Source organism: Suricata suricatta, chromosome 7, assembly GCF_006229205.1.
Source record: "Suricata suricatta isolate VVHF042 chromosome 7, meerkat_22Aug2017_6uvM2_HiC, whole genome shotgun sequence".
Lineage (NCBI taxonomy): Eukaryota > Metazoa > Chordata > Mammalia > Carnivora > Herpestidae > Suricata > Suricata suricatta.
The window spans coordinates 124579036-124604448 of NC_043706.1; the positions used below are offsets into that span (position 1 = coordinate 124579036).

The window sequence follows — 25413 nt, forward strand, 5'->3', positions numbered from 1 at the left end:
TGGGCGGTTTTTTGTACTGTGTTTCAAGCAGAGCGGCAAATTCTTGGCCCCTTCGCTTCCCTTTCCTCTGTCTCTAGCATTCCTCGGTTTGGGTTTCTGGTGTAAATGCACGGATGCTTTCTGCCCAAGGACCTATACCGCATTTCCATCCTAATTGCTAATTGTTGAATGTATTTTGTATTCTTCCAGGGTCGAATTGCCAAGTTATTTTAATATTAAAACATTAGCTTTATTTTTAAGGCCACCCCACGTTCATTGCCACACTCTCAGGGCCTCTGTTCCATATGACAGCCAGATACGTCCTGAATAAAGAGTTGCTGAATGTAGAGTTGAGTGTATTGGTTTCGGTGAGAAAGATATGGCCAAACTTTGCAAAACATGATGAGGAGGGAACAGAGACCCAAAGCAGTGGTAATAATAAATTATGACTGTATAGGGCCCACAGCTTCTAAGGCAATATCCCATTAATTCATTCTCAGTTTCGCACCCAGCTTTGTGTGGAAGGTGGTCTCTTTTAACATTCTGTAGAAGTGGAAGGGGATGCACACCAAGACACATTATTAGTGATGAAGCGGGTACTCTGTCTCTTGACCACCAGTTATAAGTCGCTGCAGCATTTAGTGATTTAGAAGGAGGTATCTTTTTGCCTTGTGGGACTGACTCAACTTGAGTTCCCTGCCCATTCCTGGCAACAAGTGGCAGGCAGTGGCTCTCACTGTTCCAATGGCCTTTTGTGATTCTCTCCTTTTCCCATTTTTTCCTTGTCCTCTGATTCTCTTTCTGCTGTATCTTTGTAGCATGTAAGGGATTTTGATGATCAGGAAGAGAAAATTTGAGAAGTTATCTTAGAGTGGCAAAATAAAAAAATTAGGATAAGAAAATATTGGGAGAGGTCTTTGGCAAGTGAAGTGAAGATCCTTGACTAAGACCAGTTATGAAAGCGGACGTTAGAAATACCTCTCAAAGCAAGAGTTAGTTTTTCAGTAAAGAGAATTTTTGTTGGTCAAACCTGATTTTCCCTAATAAAATTTTATAAGCATTCTTCTGAACAAAGCTTCAAGTTCTTGAATATAATAAAATACACTTAAGAATTTAGCAAGTCTTTTACAAGTATGTACCCCTAAAAAGGAACTTAATCATATAATAATCCATAAAGTCATAACAGTAGTAGAGCAATAGAAAAAAAAGTTTTTTATACTGACAGTTTGGCAGACGGATGGTCCAATCCACAGAGCCCTCTTGCAGGTGAAAAAATCGTCCCTAAAGCTTTAGCTTTACCAGTTTTCTTCTGTCTCAAACTTCATAACACTTAAAACATTTTTGTTCTATGGTAATTTAGACCTCTTTATTATTAGAACAAATCCTTTTCCTGACTGGTGAGGAAAGAAATATTATAACAGTTTTTTACATATGTTTATATTATAAAGTAATATGGTATTTCCTTGAATGTTACATATAACTAAACATTCAAATATATAAAATAATAGGTATTACAGAAGTATACAAAATGAAATATATCATAAAATAGTAATACCATATGCCATGTCCTTGACTTAAATGATTGCGTTGGCTAATCCTACCTGGCAATAAACTCTTATTCTGATAGCTGTTGCAGTGTGTGAATTCATGCCCATTTTTTGTAGATTAATGTTTGGATATGTTGACTGTTATATTACGAGTTGAATGCTCAGTTTATTTAGTTTGTATTTGGGGTCCACTTATGGGGCTGTTGGGATACAGCCAAGTTGCTGAACTTAAAATTGAATTCTGATTCTGTCTGGATTGTAGGGACATGTGTTCCAGGAAGAATCAGGGCAGTGCAGAGTTATAGTTATTGACAGTGCTTTAAAAATTTATTTATTTATTTATTTATTTATTTAGAGAGGGAGAGAGAGTGAGTGGGGGAGAGGGAAAAATAGAGAGACCAAGAGAAAATCTGAAGCAGGCTTCACCCTCAGCGTGGAGTCTGACACTGAGCTTGATCCCATGACCCTGGGGTCATGAGCCCAAATCAAGAGTCAGTCACTCCACTGACTGAGCCCAGGTGCCCCTCTAATTATTGACATTAAAAAAAAAGTTTCATTTATTTATTTTGAGAGAGAGAGGGAAAGAATGAGAGTGAGGGAGAGGCAGAGAGAGAGAGAATCGTATGCAGGCTCTGCAGTGTCAGTGCAGAGTCTAATGTGGGGTTTCACCTCATGAACCCGTGAGTTCCTGACCTGAGCTGAAATCAAGAGTCAGAACCTTAATCGACTGAGCCACCCAGGCACCCCTAATTATTGACTTCTTAATGAAAAAGGTTGTTCTGTGGAGTAGAGTCTTTAATTTTTTAAGTTCTGAAGATGATTCTAATTAATTACTAAAGATTAGAATTATTTTATTGAGTGATAGTTATATTCAGCAGAATGCATATGATGTATCTTTTAGAATAAAATCTGTGTCAGTGGATATAATATTTTATAACTCTCCAGATTTATATTAAATTCAGACCATTTTTGAGATCAGACCTATATGTCCAACTGCCTTTTTGTTATCTTCACTTACATAACTTAGAGGCCCCTCAAACTCAGCAAGTCCAGACCACATTATTTCTCCTGCCGGTGACTTACCTGCTCCCCAGCTCCATGAATGACTCACTCTCCTCAGTTGTCCAAACCAAAACTGGGCAGTCATTTTGCGCCATAGTATTCTGCACCTCTCATGTCCAGTCAGTTCCCAAATGCTATTTGATATCTAAATACCCACATACATACCTTTTTCTTTCCTTGTACCCTTGTTTGGACCAGTCATTTCCTGCCTATAATATTATACTAGAAAGAAGAGTAAACATCCATATGCTCTTTCTCTACATTCCCCATTTACTAGTTTCCTTCTTTTGTTTTGAGGGAGAGAGAGAGTGTGTGTGAAGGGGGGCAGAGGGAGAGGAAGGAGAACATCTTAAGCAGGCTCCATGCTCAGAACCCTGAGATCATGACCTGAGCCAACAATCAAGAGTCAGTGCTTAACCGAGTGAACCATCTGGGCACCCTTGTAGGCACTTATGTTACAACATTTGCTTTCTCTCCCTCTCTTCCTCCCCCATCTCTGTCTGTATGTGTAAAGATAGATAACTGTACATAGATAGATAGGTAGGTGTATGCTGTCTTGTTTGAACTTAAGTTGAAGTTATTATCACATTTCATTGGTAAATATTTCATCAGGGGTCTCCTATAATCAAAGATATTCACTTACATAATGATAAAACCATTAACCAGTATTAAAGAATTTTAATACTTATTCAATAATATTGTCTCATATATAGCCCCAGGTCGTATTTTTCACATCATCCCCAAAATGTTTATTTTTTTAAAAAATCTAAATTCAGTCAAGGAGGCCATTTGGTTGTCATGTTTCTTTAGTCTTCTGTAACCTGTGAAGTTTTCTCTCCCTCAGGTGTTTTTGTTTTTCACAACATTGTTAAGTTTGAGCAGTCTAGATTATTTATTTCAAATTATTTAAATGCTTATTTATTTTTGAGAGAGAGAGAGAGAGAGAGTGTGTGTGTGTGTGAGAGTCAGAGAGAGAGGGAGACACAGATTCCAAAGCAGGCTCCAGGCTCTGAGATTTTAGCACAGAGCCTGATGTGGGGCTCGAACTTGTGGACTGTGAGATCATGACCTGAGCCAAAGCCGGGCGTTTAGCAGACTGAGCCACTCAGGCATCCCTAGATAATTTATTTTAAAGACTGTCCACAGTTATATTTGTCTGTTCATGATAAGCTTCATGTGATACATTTTGGCAAGGATACTATATAGACAATGTGGTATATTTTCCATGATCACATTATGCCCCATTATTGGTCATGTGAAGTTTGATCACTTGGTTAACGTTAGGAATTTTTTTCTCCAAAATTCTATCATGAAAAAATTTCAAATAGACAGAGTAATTGTAAGAAATTTTCATTCAATAGCTGTGTGTCCATGTTCTATGTTCTTAGATAAACAATTGCTGTATTCTGCCGTTGTCTTCATGGCTCCTCACTGGTTACTCTGGTCCACCTACAAACCAGAATGATCTTCTCAGTAGGCATATCTGATCTTGTTACTTCCCAGCTTAAAACCATCTGTTGGATCCTTCTTCCTCTCTAGAGAAAGATCAAAACCTTCACCTGGTCGCCAACCAAGGCCCTGTCCTTGGTCCTGTCTACGCACTTTACCTAGTTTACCAGATCTCTCTCCTCTTGGCCGCTTTTTTCCCAAAGACACCAGCTCGCTTCTTGAATTCTCCATGATTCTTCCTACCACTTCACATGGCTCTTCTTTTTTTTCTCCTCCTTCCTCTGTGTGTGTGTGTGTGTGTGTGTGTGTGTGTGTGTGCGCGCGCGCGCGCGCTAATTCAATTCTTCTCCTTGAAGACATGGCTCAAATCTCACTTCTTCAAGAAAGCCTTCTCTAATTGCCCGGGACAGGTCAGTCCTCTTCTGTCTGTTCATATTACATTTGTACTTTTGCAGCATATCAGTATTATAATGAAATAACTCATTATATAATTAATAGCTTAGTGTCTATAAACTTCATAATGGCAGAGACTGGGTCTCCATTGCCCAAATCAGTACCTTGCACATAGAAGGTGCTGTGAATAAATATTAGCTGAATGAATGGTTAGTATATATAGCTGTTTATGACTATGTATATAAATATATGAAAACATATAAATATAAACAAATAAAGACACACACACACACACACACACACACACACAATTTTTCCCAAGTCAGCACATTCCCTTTTCTCTTTTTTAGGTATTGATGTCAAGCTGGACCATTATAAAAAACTGGAAGTCTTCAAAAGTAGATTTAATACAGTCTTTGGAATAAATTGAAACCCAGCAAAGATGGCCAAGTATGGAGAACATGAGGCCAGGCCTGATGACGGGCAGAATGAATTCAGTGACATCATTAAGTCCAGATCTGGTAGGTAACGGAAGCGTAAGAAAATGATGGGCTTATTATGAATAAATTACTTGGAAGGTTTTTTGGCATGCTTTTGCATTGTTCTTGTGAGACAAACTTCTTTTGATCAACCCAGTTGTGATAAATGACTACTGTAATGTAAAAAGTAATCTGCGGTCTCTGAGTGTCCTGTCTTAATTGCCAACTCATTTTAGTCATCTTGTATGTTTATGGGCACTGTTTGGTGAAGCTCCTACCGTACTTGAATGCTTTTCCTTGATGACACCGCCCCTTTCCACAGTTATGCAGTTTGTTCTTGTTGGTCTGTTTTATGAAGTTGAATGGACTATGTGCTTAACATACGAAGTAGCGCAGTTTCTGGTACGATGGATTTTTGGGTCTTGCTTCCATTGCTGTGTATCCTTACCCATGTCCTTTCGGTGCCCAGGGTTAGCTCAGCAGATATCTAGCTCTGCTTTCCTTTTTGAAACTTTTTATGAGTCTCCTGAAGGTACAGTTTTCACCTGGGCAACCTGAGACAGATGGATGGTTTTCAGATGACCATTTAGATTAGGCACCTAAGGATACGACCCCCTTCCTCAGTCTTTTACTATAACTGAGTGCTTTTTGACTCTGGTTGGACAAATGAATCAACTGGGGAGGTTTTAAGAAATGCAGATGTACTGGCTCCTCTCCAGAGCCATTGAATAAAAAATCTCTGCATTTTTTAAAATCTTCAAATATGATTCTGAGACGGGTTCTAAGGGGAGATATTTTTGAGCAGACAGGGCCTTTCTGAGCTTTGAAAATTACACAGAACTCCACCCCGGGTGTGAACACTATACTTAAGTAACTTTGAGAGTTACTTTGAGGTATAAAATTACTTCCAGTGTCACTTGAAAAACAAAAAAAGGAACCTAACCCCGATTTTACTGTGTGAACCATCTTTATACTATATTAAGATCCTGTTTCTTAATTATTTGAAATTGCAAAAATATGTACTGAAAATAATCTATAAATTAATAGAGAGGCAATTTAAGATACACATTTCCCTCCATGATACTGGTGTCAGTTAATTGGTAAAGGTTTTGGTTGTCACAGTCTGGGCTCTAAATATGTACTTACTGTTGTGTAACTTTAAGGATCTTTTGCAGGTACAGCTTAATATCCTGTGTTAAAGTACCCTCTTAGGATGCTTTATTCCTCTAAATTTCTTTCTGTTTAAGTGTTTTTGTAGTAGAAAAGTGATTATTGATATCTTCTTAAGAGCACAGAATATAAATCCAGAAGTATGTAAATGTAACAAAGAGGAAAAGAAAAGGCACAACTTAACATATCCATGCTTGTCAGGTTCTAGAAGTTGTGAGGAGGTATATTCTTAGATAGTCTTCTGAGTCAGTGTCCATTACAGTCAGACCTTTGATATTGATAACTAGCCATGTCAATAGAAAAGTAATTATATAAGTTTAAAAATATTGACTATATGTGATGAATACACATAACTTCTAAACTCTTCTTTAAATTAAATAGTATCATTTAAAAAGACTGACAATTCTCGGGGCACCTGGGTGGCTTAGTCTGTTGAGCGTCTGGCTTCGGCTCAGGTCATGATCTCATGGTTTGTGAGTTTGAGCCCCGCGCCAGGCTCTGTACTGACAGCTCAGAGCCTGGAGCCTGCTTCGGATTCTGTCTTTCTCCCTCTCTCTGTCCCTCCCCTGCTCGTGCTCTATCTCTGTATCTCTCTCTCTTAAGAATAAATAAACATTAAAAAATAAGAAAGACTGACAATTCTCATACATTATTGGGGGCAGTTGGGCAGAAATTCTCATGTTTTCACCATGTGCATGCTGTTGGCTCAGTAATTCTTTTTTCTGAGTTTTCCCCTAGGGAATACACAGACATGTACAACCAAGAATTCGACCACAGAATTTTTATAATAGAAAAGCATTGGACACACCATAAAAACTCAGTATTGAGGATTGGTTACGTTTTAATTTCCCAAAGTATTTGTGAAGGAATACAAGTTCTGGTGTGTACTTCAAAAACCGATGTCCTGGGCCAAGGGACTTTAGGAAATAAGTGGTTAACATACTCTGTTCCTTTAATGTCGGGCATTGGAACAGATCATGGAGAATCTCCGTGGAGCTAATTAAAATAGGGTATATACATAAAGTAGAACGTTGTACATTTAATTAAAATAGGTTATATACATAAAGTAGAATGTTGCACACTTAGAAAAATGTTATGGAAGTGTATAAAATACATTCTTGATATTGTCAAGTAAAAATATGTGCAATATCAAGTCCTATATGTGGGAAATATTTATTTCAAGAAGCTTTATTTATCTATTTATTTATTTATTTTAAATTATTTTTTATTTTTATTATTGATACAGAGAGAAACAGAGCATGAGTGGGGGAGGGGCAGAAAGAGAGGGAGACACAGAATCTGAAATAGGCTCCAGGCTCTGAGCTGTCAGCACAGAGCCTGATGCAGAGCTCGAATCCACAAACCATGAGATCATAACCTGAGTTGAAGTCAGGCGCTCAACCGAGCCACCCAGGCGCCCCTATTTCAAGAAGATTTAGCAGAGCATATTCTAAAATATGAATAGTGTTTATCTTGGCACCGTGGCATTATCATTTTTCTCCTTTTTGCTCATAGGTATTTTCTAAAGTTCTTCAATGAGCCCGTATTATTTAGCTCTTAACATTTTTAAAGACTCTCAAATTGCTTAGAGTGTTTCACTGCCATGGCTATGGCTGGTACTTTCGTGGCACCTACTTCAAAACACATTGTAAAGCTAGCTGCTGCATTGCTGAGATATGAATCACATTCTTTTGGCTGGATTATGTTGCAGAAGCCCGTAGATAAATTTGGATTTGAATGGGGCTGTATCCGTCCTAGTCTTGCTTTCTGGAAGGCACTTTTTTGATTCTTTTAAGGTAAATATTAGTATTTATTAATACTAATAGTATTAGCGGTGGTCAGGTGTCATAGTACTTTAAAATTACATATTGCAAAGGGATTTTTAGTTCATGTTAAGTCAAAGGAATCATCTACATATAATGCATATTTTTAAAGATCCTCCTTAGATGTGTTCTATCCTGAATTTGTAGACTTCTCAGTATTTTAAAGGAAAATATGTACTGAAAATAATCTGTAAATTAATAGAGATACACATTTAAGGTACACATTTCCCCCCATGGGAATTTTATTTTTTTGGGAAATAAAAAAATAGGGAATTTTCTTACAGGAAAATTTTAGTACTAATTTGTTCTTCTAAATTTCTTCCTTTTGGGGAACTGGATATGGGGGAGGGGTAGAGATTGGGTGGGAAAAAACTGATATTGGGTGTATCCTGGTAGATTTAATCTCCGGGTTTGTGAAGATCTTCTCTTTCTTCCCCAAATCCTTGAGTTTGGACAGCATAAAAGCCTGGCATAATAGAAATATTTGTGTGTTTAAGTTATTAGGATTATTAATCTTTAAAATTTTATTTTAGAGAGAGCAAGCAAGCAGGGGAGCAAGGAGGGGGTAGAAGAAGAGAGCAAGAGGGAGAGATATCTTAACCAGGTCCCACACTCAGCCTGGAGCCCGACATGGGGCTCAATCCCAGAACCCTGGAATCATGACCTGAGCCAAAGTCAAGAGTCAGACACTCAACCTTCTGAGCCAACCAGTTCCCTAAGTGTTCTTATTGTTGTCTGGCATTTTTCTTGTTTTGTGTGTTTGTTAATGTCCTTCCCATTAGAATTTAATTCCACAAGAGCAGGGGTCAGTACATCCCTGGCATCAAGCCTAGGGCACAGCTCTTAGTAGGTGAGCAATGAATGTGTATTCAATGAGAAAGGCTACAGAGCTAGAAAGTGCCGGAGCTGGGATTAGAATGCAGGTGCTCTGACTTCAGAAACTCTGCGTTTGACCTCTGCGTATGCCAAGTCTCCTAATTTACAAGGTGGTTTATTTCACTGCTGCTGGATGATTCTTCATTTGTCCCTGAACTTCTTGCTTATTAATTTTGCACAGTATTAATTGGGTTTCTACATCCCTCTGTCTCTTCCCTCCTATTCACCAAGGTTGGGACGCTGGGCCACCAGACAGCTTTTCTAGGCCCTCCGCCATCACAGCCCTGCCAAGGGAGGGCCAGTCGTAGGAGACAGAACTTGCTGCTCCCAGACTTGTCCTGCCCCGCCTTCCTCCGTTCTTTGTAGTCTCTGTCACTTATTCTTAAGGGTTAGAAAAGGGGAAAATGGCAGAGGACAGGCAGTCCTCTAGGTAGGAGGCAGAGAAATTGATAATTTGTTTCTGACATGAATTCCCTTTTCTTTTTTCCTTTGACTGTTGCTCAAGGCTTTTCACTGGCTGGTGAAAAAAGGTAGTGGATTTCAGATGCACTGCGATTTGGCACAGTTGAAGTCCTGGTCTGATGCCCAGATGGATATCTCTAGGATTGAAAGAGTTGGTAGAGGTGGAGGAAGGGGGAGGGAAGAAAAGAGAGAGGCCAGTGAAATAAAAATAAAATGAGTTATTTAATAAGGAATATTATACCTGGTTACATTTATAGCAAGCCTCCTAAAAATATGCTGTGTTTGCAATAAAGTAAACTTGTTTAATGAGATTCAGTTTTATAAAAATTATGAGGAAGATTACCTTATTTGTTTGTCTTTCAGTGGCCTTTCTCTAGGAAGGACACTGGTTATGTTCCCTTTAGGGAGTCCTTGATCTACTTTTCTTCTTTGATTTAAGGAAATATCTGTGAGGGGATTTTCTAAATAGCTTGTAGGACTATGAAAAGTTATTCTTTTCTTCCCCCCTGAAGCTCTACTTGGTTGGAATACCTCTGCTTTGGAGCGAGGTCTTTGGTTTGTGTTTTTCTATGAGCCCTGGGGATTTGCGGTGAGGGACAGTGACCCTGATGGAAATTCAACTCTGACTGAGGAGAGCAGCTATTCTTGTCATGCGTATAAAAATATTCTCCATGTTGTTGCCTCATTATGCTGAAGTAGTGCCGTTGTGGAAGAATCTTCTGTATTAATGTGATTCTCATGACCTGTTCCTTTGGTTGTCAAAGCTCTGTAGGTGACCCGTTCCCGAAAGGAAAACGTGAATTGCCGAGAATGTTCTAAGCAATGGAAGTACCTTAATTCTATGGACAGGATGGAAAACTCAATTTTATTGACCCTTACTCGAGGCCAGAAGTTTGAACCAGAGGCTGAGAGGATGATTTTTCTGGGAACAAGAGAACAAGAGTATTGCAGCGGTTGTAACTATTAGTTAAAATTTAATTGTGAAAGGATACTCAGGAGGTTTCTGATGTATTGGCTAGATTGTTTTCCCTTAAGCTGTGTGTGGAAGCCGAGGTAGTTACTATATTGCTATTTTTATTTTTGTCTATGCCCTAACTGTTTAATAATAAATATACTCAATTCAGTATTTGAAATTGAGTCATTGTGAGTTTTTTAAATGTATATTTACTCTTGAAACGATGGCTCGTGGACTGAGAAACCGAAGCCGACTTAGCCCTTTCCCTTTTGCTTCCTCTGCCCCTGGATTTCCTCATGTCAACGATGTGATGCCGGTGGTTTGCACCTTCCAGGTAGCCTTTGCCCTGGGGCCTTTGGATAACCTCCTACCTGAGGTTCACTAAGGCCTGTGGGTCTTCTCTGTTGGCAGCTTGTACTCCTGCTCTGGTTAATAAGGGGAATTTGTTGTGTGTGCTCATGCGGCAGCGATGATTAAGGTCTCGGGTAGGACAAGCTCACATTGATTTTGAGAATGCAGTTTCTTTAAAAAAATCAGTTCTATCATAGCCACTGAGCTCTAAGTATAAAGCGGAAGATATTTCATAGGTGAGTATTTTCAAATTTTTCTTTGGATGGGGGAGGGGCTGGCTGATTAGTTATTATGATTTCTGTCCCGTGCAGTAATTTTAGCATTTAATTATGTAACAAAAGTCTTTTTTCAAAGAGCAGAGAAAGCGTATAATAACATTTCTTATGTAGCAGAGAACCCATTTAAAAATTGACTTTGTGTCTTTAAAGTGGTACAGCTTTGAAATAAATGTGTCTGGGGCGCCTGGGTGGCTCAGTCGGTTAAGCGTTCAACTTCAACTCAGGTCATGGTCTCGCAGTTTGTGGGTTCGAGCCCTGCATCAGGTTCTGTGCTGACAGCTCAGAGCCTGGAGCCTATTTGAGATTCTATGTCTCCCTCTCTCTGCCCCTCCCCCACTCGTGCTCTGTCTCAAAATTAAATAAACTATATAAAAAATAAAAAAATGAAATAAATGCATCCACTGTAGTTTGAAAAGTATTATCTGCTTAGATATTTTTTTAATTCTACAGTTTTAATATTTGAGAATATCTTCCATTCCACTTTCTAGTTAAGATTTTGGTATGTGATATATGTATAGATATACATGTATATATATATGTGTGTGTATATATATATATATATATATAAATAATGGAGGGTGGGTGGGGATATCATTTTGAGACTGATATTCACTGATTGGTTCTTACAGGCTATGTGTGAATCATGTTATTTAATGTTAGTTCAGTAATTACATAGTTGATATGTATGCTTTTATTTTGAAAGTTGGGCTTTGGGCTCATCCTGTGTGCTGTTTCTTGAGAGAGTGAAAGAGAGAGAGAGCACACAAGCAAGGGAAAGGGGCAGAGGGATAGAAAGAGAGAAAGACAGGGAGAAGGAGTCAGAGAGAGAGAGAGAGAGAGAGAGAATCTTGAGCAGGCTCCACATTCAGCATGGAGCCTGACTCAGAGCTTGATCCCATGACCCTGGGATCATGATCTGAGCCAAAACCAAGAGTCACCTGCTCGACCAACCATGCCACCCAGGCGCCCCCATCCCGTGCGGTATTCTTAACTCAGGCTGCACATCAGAACCGCCTTCTGGATTCTGATTCAGTCATGTGGGGTGGGGTCTGGGCATCTGGAGCTTTAGCAAGCCCCATTGATGGATAGAGAAGGAAGGCAGGTTGAAGACTTCTGGAACTAGAGTCAAAATGGTCTGTGCATTTCAGAGGAGTGAGGAGAACTGTTGTCAAATGTTGAAGATTCTTTCTACTTATAAATACTTCCCTTTGACCATGTAAAAGAGGCGATGGATTCTTGGTGTTGGACATGTTTTCTTTTGCTTTGGGTTATATTGAGCAAAGGTAAAATAATGGAGAGTGGGTCAGGAGAGTGGTGAAATTTGGTGCATTTCTTACTGTGGCCCATTAAACCAGAAGATCATACCAAAATATTCAGGAGCAAAATACTTCTTCATTGAACTCCTTGGTCTTCAACTCATTGTACTTAACCTCTTCTGGCTGTAAGCCTAATGTCATATCCTGAAGTCTTACATGGAGTCCTCTGATCAATTCATTGTAAAAACTTGTATCTATTTTCTAAGAAATTAATTCTAAGACAGGTATGTTTTTGACTCATGTCTAATCCTGTATATTAGTGTTCCTTTTTTTTTCTTTTTAGTTAAATGATAATATATTTATACAGTGGAATAATTTGCAGTAAAAAATCACCGTTTTTTCTTTATTGATATGGGGTGATTTCTAAGATGTGATATAAAGTATAAAACATAAATACTTCACTAGTTTACTTATATTCTTTAAGGTTGGAGACAATATTACACATATATTTCCCTCTGTGTTTTTGTAATTTTATTTTCAAAATTTATTTTTTAAAGTCTGTTTATTTTTGAGAGAGAGCGAGAGAGAGCACAAGCCAGGGAGGGTGGAGAGAGAGACAGAGAGAGAGAGAATCCCAAGCAGGCTCTGCACTGTCATTGCAAAGCCCAACACAGGGCTTGAACCAACGAACCATGAGATCATGACTTGAGCTGAACTCAGGAGTTGGACATGTAACTGACTGAGCCACCCAGGCTCCCCTGTTTTCATAATTTTAAATAGGTGGCATCTAGTACTTATAATTAATATAACTGTACTTCCTTTTGATATAATGTATTTTGCCTATCATTTAAAAAAAATGAGTGCATTTAAAAAAATGAATAATTGTTTTTATAGCAAGATGAATTAGGAGTTAAGTGACTTTTGGACCAATTAGGAGTTAAGTGGCTTTTGGACCATTATAGCAAGTTCCTTGAGGATCTATAACTATACCCCGGAGGTCTTGAGATGTTTTCATTTTCATATAACTAAACCAAGCCAAATCCAAGCTTCCACTTTCTTCTAGACCTTGAGTTATGTCTTTGAGCTCTAATCTTTAACCTCTTTCAAGATATAGGAAGAGATTTTCATTTATTCATTGATTAAACAAGCTTTAGGATGGATCAAAATACGTAATTTCTCCTACATATGTCAGTGTGTGGAATTGGAGGTCATGTATCAGAATTTAAGGGGACCTGTTCCCGAGACGCTTTTAAGATTGAGGTTTTAAAAAAGGGAGCATCTGGTAAGGCCTAAACAGGATGATAATTTCTATTTGAATAGAGACGTCTGTGTAGAGGTTGGCCATGTGGGAGGTATGGGGAAGTTTCTATAAACTACTTAGAAAGGACCCTTTTCAGAGTTATTTGAAACAGACTACAAAATAAAACCAACAAAATCTACTCCCAAATAAATAGACCTAAAAACAAAATTTGGTTCTAACTCATAAACAATCCATTTTTCAGTTGTTACATTGCCAGTTTTAAGATCTATTGTCTTTTTAAAACTGAGATATAATTGACATATAGCATTATATTAGTTTCAAATGTAGTCTTATTTTTATTTGTATATATTTTGAAATGATCACCACGATAAGTGTAGTTAACATCCATTACCATGCATAGTTACACATTTTATTTCTTGAGATGAGAACTTTTAAGATTTACTTTCTTAGCAACTGTCGAATATATAATACAGTATTATTTAACTGTAGTCACGGTGCTCACCATTACATCCCCATGATTTATTTATTTTATAATTGGAAATTTATACCTTTTGACCACCTTCATCTATTTCACCTATCCCCCACCCCATCTCCAGCAACCACCACCTGATTCCCTGTATCTTTGAGCTTGGTGGTGGTGGTGATGGTATTTTAGATTCCACATATAAGAGGGATCATATGGTATTTGTCTTTTTCTGTCTGACTTATTTCACTTAGCATAATGCCCTTTGTGAAGGTCCATCCATGTTGCTGCAAATGGCAGGATTTCTTTCTTTTTTATGGTTGCATAACAACTTATTGTATGTATACATCACTTTTTTTTTTAACCATTCATCCATTGAAGGACACTCAGATTGTTCCCATGTCTTGGCTATTGTAGATAATGCTGCAATGAACATAGGGCTGCATATATCTTTTTAAGTTAGTGTTTTTGTTTTCTCTGGATCAATACAGAGAAGTGAAATTGCTAGATCTTACAGTAGTTCTATTTTTAGAGAAACCTCCATATTTTCCGTAGTGGCTGCACCAATTTCCATTCCTACCAATAGTGCACCAGAACTTTCTTTCTTCACTTTCTTGCCAATGTGTTTTTTTGTCATCTTTTTAAAAAACGTTTATTTATTTTGAGAGAGAGAGTTGGGGGAAGGGCAGAGACAGAGGGAGAGAGCAAATCCCAAGCAGGCTCTGTGCTGACAGTGGGGGAAGAGGGGGAGCCTGATGCAGGCCTCAAACCCATGAACTGTGAGATCATGACCCAAGTCAAAATCAAGAATTGGATGCTCAACCAATTGGAGGCATCCAGGTACCCCATTTTTCTTGTCTTTTTGACAAAGACAAAGATATCTCCTTATGGTTTTGATTTGCATCTCCCCAATGATTAATGATGTTAAGCACCTTTTTATCTACCTGTTGGCCATTTGTATCTACCTGTTGTCTTCTTTTGAAAAATATCTGTTCAGATCCTCTGCCTATTTTTCAATCAGATTTTTTTCTTTTCTTTCTTCTTCTTCTTCTTTTTTTTTTTTTTGCTATTGAATTTTATTAGTTCTTTATATATTTTGGATATTAACCTGTTGGAGGAGGGCACTAAGAGGATGTGACCTCTAGCTGACCTGCAAGCTGGACCTGGGCAGTCAGAGGCTCCTCACCCCATTCCATGTCCTTGGTATGTACATTGTGCCCTAGGAACTACTTCTGTTCTTTCTTTGGACTCTCCTTGCCACCCAGGCACCCCCACATGTATGTTTAAATGAAACATTTAGGGATGTCTTCCATCATTGTATCTTTCTAGCAGCTCTTCCCCCATAGGGCCAAATGGCTCCTTGTGAGTATTGCCCACGTCCTTTCACTGCCTTTGCCCTGTGGTTTGCTTTGTCTTCTGTGCTTGGTTGTTTCCCCCCTCCCAACCCGCCAGTATGGAGACCTCCATTCTCCAAACAGCATAAACACTACAAGGCATTCTGCTCTTCGATCACTAAGCCAGAATCAATTTCTCCCTCTTGTTCAGTTTCTATTTCTATTTTTGGCTGTTCTTGCTTGTGTATGGTCCATGCTTCCCTAATTTGACTTTCTGATGCCAGCCTTCAGCTTAGTCTCCACATGCAGTAAGTGCTCAATGGAGGCTTACTATGTATGCTAATGGTTAAAAAAAAGCCAGACTTGATTATATACATACTTTCTTCACTCAGCAAATGTCTGTTACTCGGGCATTATTGCTAGATGATGGGCTCTGAGGTGAGCAAGGCATGTGTCTGTTCTTAAGGTGCTCTCAGGCTAGCTGGGAGGTGAGGAATAGACATCCTGCACAAGACACAGTGCAGTGCACACAAGGCCGTGGGGACATGGAAGTAGGAAGGACAAACTCTTGCCTTGGTGAGAGTGAGGGTAGGGCTGGTGACAGCACCTTAATGGGGGAATTTGAGGTTTACCTTGAAGGATGCGTAGGAGGTAGATGTGTGGACGTGAGGGAAGACAGGCCAGGTTGATGGAAAACAGCAATGCATTTTGAGTCTGTTGCTGGTAGATGAGTGTGGCTGGGGTGCTGTGGATGGTGGGAGCGGTTGGGGCCAGATTTTGAAAGCTCTTTTGAAGCAGGCTGAAGGTTTGGTCATTACACTGCAGGGAGCCACTACAGGATCTTTCGTGTGTTAATGATGGGCTTAGCAGTATGATAACTTGGTTGGCAGTGTGAAAGTGCAGATGATAAGGTAAATTTAGTAAGGGAGCAGCGTGGGAGGGAGGCAGGGAGTGGGTAAGGGTTATGAAAATAATTGAGGTTAGAGATTGTGGGGGCCTGAACCAAAGCGGTCGAAGTGGAGGAAAGGATTTGAAAGGTGGCCAGCAGTTAGTCACCACTTGTGCAAAGCTGCAGTGTAAACTTCACTTTCACAGGGTTGGCTTTATGTTATTCAACGGCTGGATAGGTTTTTTCCAAATCATGTTTAATTCAGGTTTTCAGCACTTTTAATTATTAGCTCTTCCTCCAAAATTAATTTTTTAAAAGCCGGTTTATTTTGCCTATGGATATAGTTCTTTTTTTTTTAAGTTTATTTATTTTGAAAGAAAGAGAGAGAGAGAGGGCAAGTGCGTCTATATGTGCATATGTGCAAGTAGGGAGGGTCAGAGGGAGAGGGAGACAGATAATCCCAAGGTGGGGTTCCCTTGTCAGTAAGCAGCCTGACTCGGGCTCGATCCCACTACCTTTGAGATCATGACCTGACCAAGATCAAGAGTCAGATGCTTAACCAGCTGAGCCACTCAGGTGCCCCCAGAATTAATTTTCTTTCTTTTTTAAAAATTTTTTTAACGTTCATTTATTTTTGAGAGAGACACACACAGAATGTGAGTCGGGGACGGTCAGAGAGAGAGGGAGACACAGATCAGAAGCAGGCTCCAGGCTCTGAGCTGATAGCACAGAGCCTGACCAGGGCTTGAACCCATGGACCGTGAGATCATGACCTGAGCTTAAGTCAGACACTTAACTGACTAAGCCACCCAGGCACCCCTTAATTTTAACTTGCTTAATTTCTCCATTTTAAAGGTAACTTTAATTACCCATCAATTACATTGACTACTGCTGCTTTTCTAAAATATTGTCTCTTGGTCAGTTTGTTTCAGTAACGTTGATTTTTAAAAATTTTTTTTTTAACTTTATTTTTGAGAGAGAATGAATGAGGGAGGAGCAGAGAGAAAGGGAGACACAGAAACCGAAACAGACTCCAGGCTCTGAGCTGGCACCACAGAGCCTGATGGGGGCTTGAACCCACTGACCACGAGATCATGGCCTGAGCTGAAGTCGGACGCTTAACCGACTGAGTCGCCCAGGCGCCCCTGTTTCAGTAACTTTGAATTGAATTGTTTCAATAGCATTTGTACTTTTTTCTTTTTTTTTTAATGTTTATTTATTTTGAGAGAGTCAGAAATGGAGACAGAGACAGAGAGTGAGTTGGGGAGGGGCAGAGAGAGAGGGAGACACAGAATCTGAAACAGGCTCCTGGCTCTGAGCTGTCAGCACAGAGCCCAATGTGGGTCTTGAACTTAGAGACTGTGAGATCATGACCTGAGCTGAAGTTGGGTGCGTAACGAACTGAGCCACCCATGCGCCCCTGTACTTTTTTCTGCAAGTATATTTTGAAAGAAAAGTCATGCTTCAGAAAAAAATTAGATTAGTTGAAATGTGACGAAAGAGAAAGTTTGGTCATGTTTATTTAGTATAATAATAAAGGTTCTTTAAAATGGTAGCAAAAGAAAGGTAATACTAACCTCATCTTAAAGTACAGATGATAGTCCTGGACAGCCAAAAGAAAATCTGTATGTTAAATGAGTCTGGAAAACTTTGATTGAAGAACAGAATGTTTCATGTGACTGCGTGAAGATAATGTCATCCTATATTACTAATTTCAGCTCAAACAGATAGGCTAGAGTAACTACAAATTAAAAATAAATTAAGAACAGATGTTGAGAAATACCTTTCATTTAGGGAATAATTAAATAGTGGAAAGGTCATTGGAGTTCAGTCAATAAAGCTGGATGCTTAGAAATCATAATTACTCAAGTAACAGATGCTTTTCTTAATATGATGCTTAGCTGTGGAGGTTCGGGTAATAGGAGGAAGAAAAGGCTCTTATTGTTGTGTTTTTCTTTTGAGTTCTGTCTTGCAAATTCTTATATTCAGTAGGCTATCTTTAAATTCTGGTGTGTAACCTGTTATCTCAGAATGGTGGTTTTCTAGACTTTTACGACAAAATAAAAGGTCTCATTTGAAAACTATGCATCGTTGGCTTGGGCAGTGGTGGCGACTAAGGTTTTGATTTGGCCAGTTTAATTGTCTCTTTTGGTTGTGAATCCAGCTTTCTTTAAGACTCAGCTCTCTCTTATGTTACGGATATTGTTAGGGAAGAACTTGTTTGACTCTGTATCTGCATTTATCTACTTTAGTCTATCTATAAAAGACGTTGCTTTTTAAAAAGCTTTTACTTTTATTAAATTTTTATTTTAAAGATTTCACTTTTTAAAAAATTTTATTTATTTAGAGAGTGTGCATGCATGCACACCCACACCCACACCCACACCCCCCCCCCACACACATGAGAGGGGGAGGGGCAGAGAGCGAGGAGGGTCTGTGCTGGGTGCACTGCAGTATAGATGACAAAGGGCTCGAACCCATGAACTGTGAGATCTCAACTTGAGCTGAAACCAAGAGTCTAATGCTTAACCGACTGAGCCACCCAGACACCCCAATTTCCTGAGATTTTTGACTGACCCTAGAATGAGCATCTGGAGAAAGAATTTAAAAAAAAATTTTTAACATTTATTTTTTTGGGGGGGGAGAGGGAGAGAGAGAGAGAGAGAGAGAGAGAGAGAACGAACCAGTGGGGGAGGGACAGATAGAGAGGGAGACACAGAATCCGAAATCCGAAGCTGGCTCCGGGGTCTGAGCTGTCAGCACAGAGCCTGAAGCTTGGTGGGAACCCACAAACCATGAGATCAAGACTTGAGCCGAAGTTGGATGCTTAACCGACTGAGCCACCCAGGTGCCCCTGAGAAAGAATTTAACAGATGGTAGATATAGAACGGTGGAAGATGAGGAATTAAGAAGCAGTTTTTGATTTTTATCATTTTTAGCAGACACGAGTACTTGACACCTTGGGAGCTGCCCATATAATTATCTCCCAGGCTCTTAGGAAGCCTACTTGCAGTGGACTGGTTGGCTTATGGAGGAAAGTGGGAGGGGTTATCAAGAAATGCTTGCCATGTATACAATTTTTTTTTTTTTTTTTTACAAATGTCCCTTTGCACATTTTCTGGGTTAAAGTGTCCACAGTTTTCATCACATTATTAAAGGAGGCCTATGGCCCACCAACAAGTTGAGTCTTGTTAGGGCTGACGCGGGGTTCCATCCCACGGACACAGAATGTGAGATCATGACCTGAGCAGAGATCAGTTGCTCAACCAGCTGAGCCACCCAGGTGCCCTTCATTCTTTTCTGATGGAAATGAGATGGGCAGCTGGTACTCTGGCATGGGATTAAGGTCCCACACTATTGATACAGCTCAGATCCTGGACATTAGGTTATCATTCCTTTTGTCTCAGAGCCAAGCCATTCCGAGCAAAGGACCTGATTGCTAGAATTAGGATGAGTAGACACAAAGTTTGAAGGGCAAAATTTCTGATAATATTTGACCCAGTTTTGCATATAATGAATTTTTATTTGTTGATGAATCTTTCCCTTTTGTTGCTAAAAGTGGCAAATAATCAGACATAAATTACTAATTAACAGTCTGGCTCAGATTTTTTTTTAATTAATGGAACTTATGCGTCATCAAGCTCGGGTGGAGTGGGTATCACAATGCTTTAGTTTTTCTCGCATCGAAGGTAATTTCTTTTTCAAAACTGTTGTTATATTTGTCACTTGAGAGCAGGCCGGTCTCTCTCATGCTCATGGAGTAAAAGTAGTAGTCGTTCTCACCGGAGGACTCTACTCTGCTCACTCCTCATTTTACGTCCAGATCAGGCCCCCTGCCCAAAGCTTAAATCTCGTGTCATCAAATTGCATCACCAGCTAAACCTTATTGTTGAGATTCCTCTTGGGTCCCCCGTCTTTCCTTCTTACTTCTGGGTGATTTCAGCTCCTGGTTCACTGTCACTGTGTCTAAAAGTGACTCCTGTTTAGTGCTTTCAGGATGATCCTTCCAACATCCTGTTTCTCAGTTTTTGAACTTCTCTTTCTTGTGAGCCCATCTTCTCCTGTTGTGGTACTATCTTTGCAAACCATATCATTTTTGACCACAGCCCCTCTGTACTGCATTTTAATCATCACACTTGCTGCCCACCACGTCTTCTACTTCTGGCTCCCTCCCTCTTGTAGCATAGTTCCAGCAGTCTCTGATGCAGTGGGGGCTCTGATCCACCGCTCCTGCCACCGCTAGGCTGTGGCTCATCCCGTCGTGGCCCCTCTTGGCTCCGCACTGAGATTCCGTGGTCAATCACAATCACTCCTTTGCTTTCATTATCTTTCTTGTTTCATCACAGCTGTGTCAAACTCCACCCCTTGTTAAATCTGACTCTTCACCTATTCTGTGGTAGTCCCCACACAGAGGAACGAGGCTGGAGAAAACCACAAACCCTAATGCCTTCCTTCAGTGAAGTTCATGTGCACGTGAAATTGCTTCACAATCACTCTTCCATTGTTGAACATGATTATTTCACACGTCTTCTCTTTCCTGAAACATTCACCCCTTCCTTCCCCATCCTGATGCTTATTAGCAGATGACTTTGCCTATTCTTGTCCCAAGAAAATTGACGTAAACTGAAGAGGAAACCTCAAGGCCTAGCACTACTTCTACTTCCAATGAGCACTTTCTCAAGGCCACCCCAACCATGCCTCCTCTTTCTTGCTCAAGGACATCTTCTCTCCTCTGCATCTGTACTCTTCCCTCTGCAGTGGATCCTTGCCATCAGCATACAAAGTATTATTTTTCCTCTTCTAAAATAACTGTGCTCTTGATCCCACCTCTCTCTCCAGCTTTTACCACATTTCTCTGTTTTCCTTTATGAAAGAGTTCTTCAAGAGCTTTGTATGCCCACGGTTGCAATTCCTCTCCATTCATTCTCTCTTAAAGCTGCTTTAAAGTAGGCATAGTCTCTACCATTCAACTAAAAGTGCCCTTAGAGTTGCTACAGAGAACCCTATTGCTAAATGTAGGGGTCAGTTTCCAGTTTTTATTTTACTCTCTCCCTCAGTAGCATGAACACAGTTGGTCATTTCATCCTCCATGAAACACTGTCTTCAGTTGGCTTCCAGGATGCCCCATACTCTCCTGGTGTCCCCGTTGTTCTCCTTTGCTGATTCTTCTTCCTAACGTTGGAGGGCGTAGTCCTGGGACCTCCTCTTGGTCCCACTTGGTCCCCTCCCTTTGTCATTCCCTATCTTCTGGTGTGAAACACATCTGAATACCAGACTCATATTTCTAGCTTTAACCCAGTGTTCTCCTGCTGAACTTGCATACTTCTCTTTTTTTTTTAAATTTTTAATGTTTTTAAATTTATTTTTGAGAGACAGAGAGAGGCAGTGCGAGCAGGGGAGGGTCAGAGAGAGAGGGAGACAAAGAATCTGAAGCAGGCTCCAGGACCTGAGCTAGCTGTCAGCACAAAGCCCGGCGTGGGGCTCGAACCCACAAACCGTGAGATCATGACCTGAGCTGAAGCCAGACACTTAACCGACTGAGCCACCCAGGTGCCCCCTTCTTCTTTTTTAAAAAAATGTTTTTATTTTTGAGAAAGAGAGTGAGTGCAGGGGAAGGGCAAAGAGAGAGGGAGACAGAGAATCCCAAGCAGGCTCTGCACTGTCAATGCAGAGGTTGATGCAGGGCTCCATCTCATGAAACGTGAGGTCATGACCTGAGCTGAAATCAAGAGTCAGAGGCTTAACCAACTGAGCCACCCAGGTGCTCTTGACCTGAATACTTCCATTTCCTTTTGTACACTAGGCATCTCCATGTGTTTGTTCAGATTTGAACTTCTGGTCTCCCTGTAAGGTGAACCTGATCCCATGCTCTTGCCTATCCTTACAGACAATCTGATTCTTTCAGTTGCTCAGGTTGAACATTTTGGAGGCAGCCTTGTAGTGTTTTCTTTCTCTTATAACCACGTCCAATCTGTTTATCCAGAATCTAGTTGCATTTTATCATCTCCACAGTTATCGCTGTGGTGGAGGCCACCGTTATTCTTGCTGAATTTCTGCAATCACCTCCTTACTGGTCTCCCTGCTTCCCCGTTTGACCCACGAAGGCTGGTCTCAGCCAGCGGCAGAGTAAGCCTTTTAAAAAGCGAAGTAGATTGTATCACCCTGGGTTCACAATTCTGCAGTGGTCTCCCATTTTACTTACAATAAAAGCTAAAAAGAGGTGCCTGGGTGGCTAAGTCGGTTAAGTGCCAGACTCGGGCCCAGGTCATGATCTCACAGTTTGTGAGTTCAAGCCCCACAATGGGCTCTGTGCTGACTGCTCGGAGCCTGGAGCCTGCTTCAGATTCTGTGTCTCCCTCTTTCTCTCCCTCTCACCACTCCCCCCCCCACTCTGTCTTTCATTCTCAAGAATAAACATAAAAAAAATTTTTTTTTAATGCTAAAGACTTTACAGTGATCCCCAGGGTCCTGAGTGATCCTGCCTGACTTTGCCTCCTTTACCCTTTTGGTCATTGTTCACAGTCAAAGGTCTCCCAGTTCATGGCCTTTGTCCTGGTGGCCCCTGCCTGGAGCACTCGTTCCTCGGGTGACCGTGTGGAGGACTCCCCCTTCTCCATGACCTACCTGACCACCAGTGAAAACTGCAAAGCCTCCCTTCTTCACTCTACTCCGCACTGTTGTCCCCAGCTTTATTACGTGCCATGGCGCTTCTCAGCGGCTCGCACGCTGGACAGTTTACTTGCCATGCTGTCGTCTCTCTCCAGAGGACATGGTTGTCTGGGTGGAATCACTGGTATCCAGAAAAGTACTTGGCACAGAGCGTATGCTCAATAAATATATGTTGAGTGACTAAACAAATTGGGTTTTTTATTGCTTTCAACAAATGTGTAATCCCTGAGACAAATATCATTTTGATCTTTATTGTACTGATTGATTAGCTCCATGCAAGCCTGTGACTGTTTCCCAAATGCCGATTGGCAGACCACTTGATGTTTTCAACAGCCGGGAAATGAGAAGACTCAGCCAGTGCAATGGAGATGTGTGTCACTGGTGGTTGTCAGCTGCACTTTCATTTCCAGGTTTGTTCTTTATTCTGAGAATATGTTAATCTCTTATTTGGCATGAAAATATCCATTTAATGAAATGATGGTGATAATTTTTTAGGAGTTGAATTATGGCAGTAGGATGCTTTCTTTGGGTTAAGCACTCCAAAAGGGCCCAGAATAGGGTTCTGTAAGTATGCTAATAGTTTGCTTTGTGATTTGCATCCTCCCTCCCTCCTTTTCTCCCCCCCATCCCCTTCCGTCCGTCCCTCCCTCCTTTTCTTCCTTCCTTTCTTTCTTCCTTTTTTTCTTTCTTACTTTCTTTGGTCTCCGAAGTCCTTCTGGACACAAGTCTGAGATGAAGGCTCATTTTAGGAATGTGACAGTGCATTGCTATTCTCTTTAATGCCCGGCGGACAGACAGGGTGTCACTTTCTATAAAGCAGGGTTTGGGGAATGGGCTGGCAGGTAGCTCACCCCAGGCCCCTGAGGCTTCTTCATTGGTTTGGAACATAATTTGAAATTACTGCTTTAGTGCAGGGGCGCCTGGCTGGCTCAGGCGGTGGAGTGGGCGACTGTTGATCTCGGGGTTGTGAGTTTGAGCCTCACGTTGGTTGTAGAAATTACTTAAAAATAGAAACTTAAAAAAAAAATCTCTGCTTTAGTTGAAAATGGTAGGAGACTTGCATGCCGTATTCATAAGAAAGGTCTTCCCTTGGTCTCTGAGAGAAGTTAGGTTTTGTTTGGTTCTGCGAACGACTAGTTTTATGACCTTGAATAAATCAGTCTGTCTGTACAATTAATTGATTTGTTTATAAGGGCAGCAGTGTGGACTAGATGACCTCACACTGATCACTTTATAAGCTCCAGAGAACCAAATTGTTAATGCTCAATTGTCTAAGCGATGCTGGAGAAGGGTCTTGTTCTATTACCTTCTTTCTCGTTGTTGTAATTTCAGTTTTGTCTGACCTGATCTTGTGACCTTCCCAAATACTGTACACACTTAGATTCTTCCAAGCAATATTGTTTTGGGGAGTATAGAAGGGATTATGTCATAGCATTTGGGATAAGCATGTTATCTCTAAATTGGGTCAGGTATCAAGTACAGCATGATGTTATACAAGATTTAAAAACGAGGGTAAGAAGATCCTATGGTTTTTAAAAATTTTGTTAGCACTATCTTGTATCTTGTAATACTGCTCTGAACAACTGTTCAGATATGGTTTTGAATCTAAGCATGGCCACCTACTGGCTCTGTGAACTTGGGCAAATTGCTTAACTGCTTTGTGCCTCAGTTTCCCTATCAATAAATTGAGGGTAGTAATACATACTTCTTGTGTTATAAAAATTAAATATATTAATATATGTAAATATTTTTTAAACGTTTATATTTATATTTGAGACAGAGAGAGACAGAACATGAGCAGGGGAGGGGTAGAGAGAGAGGGAGACACGGAATCCAAAGTAGGTTCCAGGGTCTGAGCTGTCAGCATAGAGCCCAATCCAGGGGTCGAACTCATCACCCTGGAGATTGTGAACTGAAACTAAGTCCAATGCTCAACTGACTGAGCCACCCAGGTGCCCCTGTAAATATTTCTTAAGTATATCCAGAATATTTGGTTTTTATTATTGCTATTATTATTATTATTTTAAAGTAAACTCTGCCCAACATGCAGCTTGAACTCATGACCCTGAGATCAAGAGTCACAATGCGGGGTGCCTGGGTGGCTCAGTAAGTTAAGTGTCCGCTTAGGCTCAGGTCATGATCTCACGGTTGGTGGGTTCGAGTTCCACTTCGGGCTCTGTGCTGGAGCCTGCTTCGGATTTTGTGTCTCCCTTTCTCCCTGACCCTCCCCTGCTCATGCTGTCTCTCTCTGTCTCTCAAAAATAAATAAAAAACATTAAAAAGATTAAAAAAAGAGTTGCAAGGCTTTATTGACTGAACCAGCCAGGTGCCCCCAGAATTTTGCTTAAAAAATTTTTTTTATTTATTTAATTATTTTTTGTTTTTATTTATTTGGGAGAGAGAGTGAACATGAGCAGCGGGGAGGGGCAGAGGGAGAGAGAAAGGATGCCAAGTGTGAATGCTTCACGCTGAGCATGGAGTGTTACCCAGGGCTTGGGCCCATGACTCTGGGAGCATGACCTGAGCCGAAATCTAGAGTTGGATGCTCAACTGAGCCACCAAGGTGCCCCTAAGATTTTTTTTTAATTTAATTTTTTGAGAGAGAGAGAGAGCAAGCACGAGAGAGCAAGTGTGTGAGCAGAGGAGGGGCAGAGGGAGTAGAGAATCTCAAGCAGGATCCATGTCCAGCATGAAGCCCCACTCAGGGGCTCAGTCCC

The 25413-nt window shown here is 40.5% G+C and overlaps 1 protein-coding gene across 1 annotated transcript in view; it reads left to right on the forward strand.

Moving 5' to 3' along the window:
* UTRN (utrophin) overlaps positions 1-25413 on the forward strand; it is a 507319-nt gene that overhangs the window by 1291 nt on the left and 480615 nt on the right. Inside the window, exon 2 of the mRNA XM_029943246.1 lies at positions 4781-4951. Within this exon, the coding sequence (XP_029799106.1) occupies positions 4873-4951 (79 nt within the window). The 5' untranslated portion in view covers positions 4781-4872. The remainder of the gene's footprint in view (positions 1-4780; positions 4952-25413) is intronic.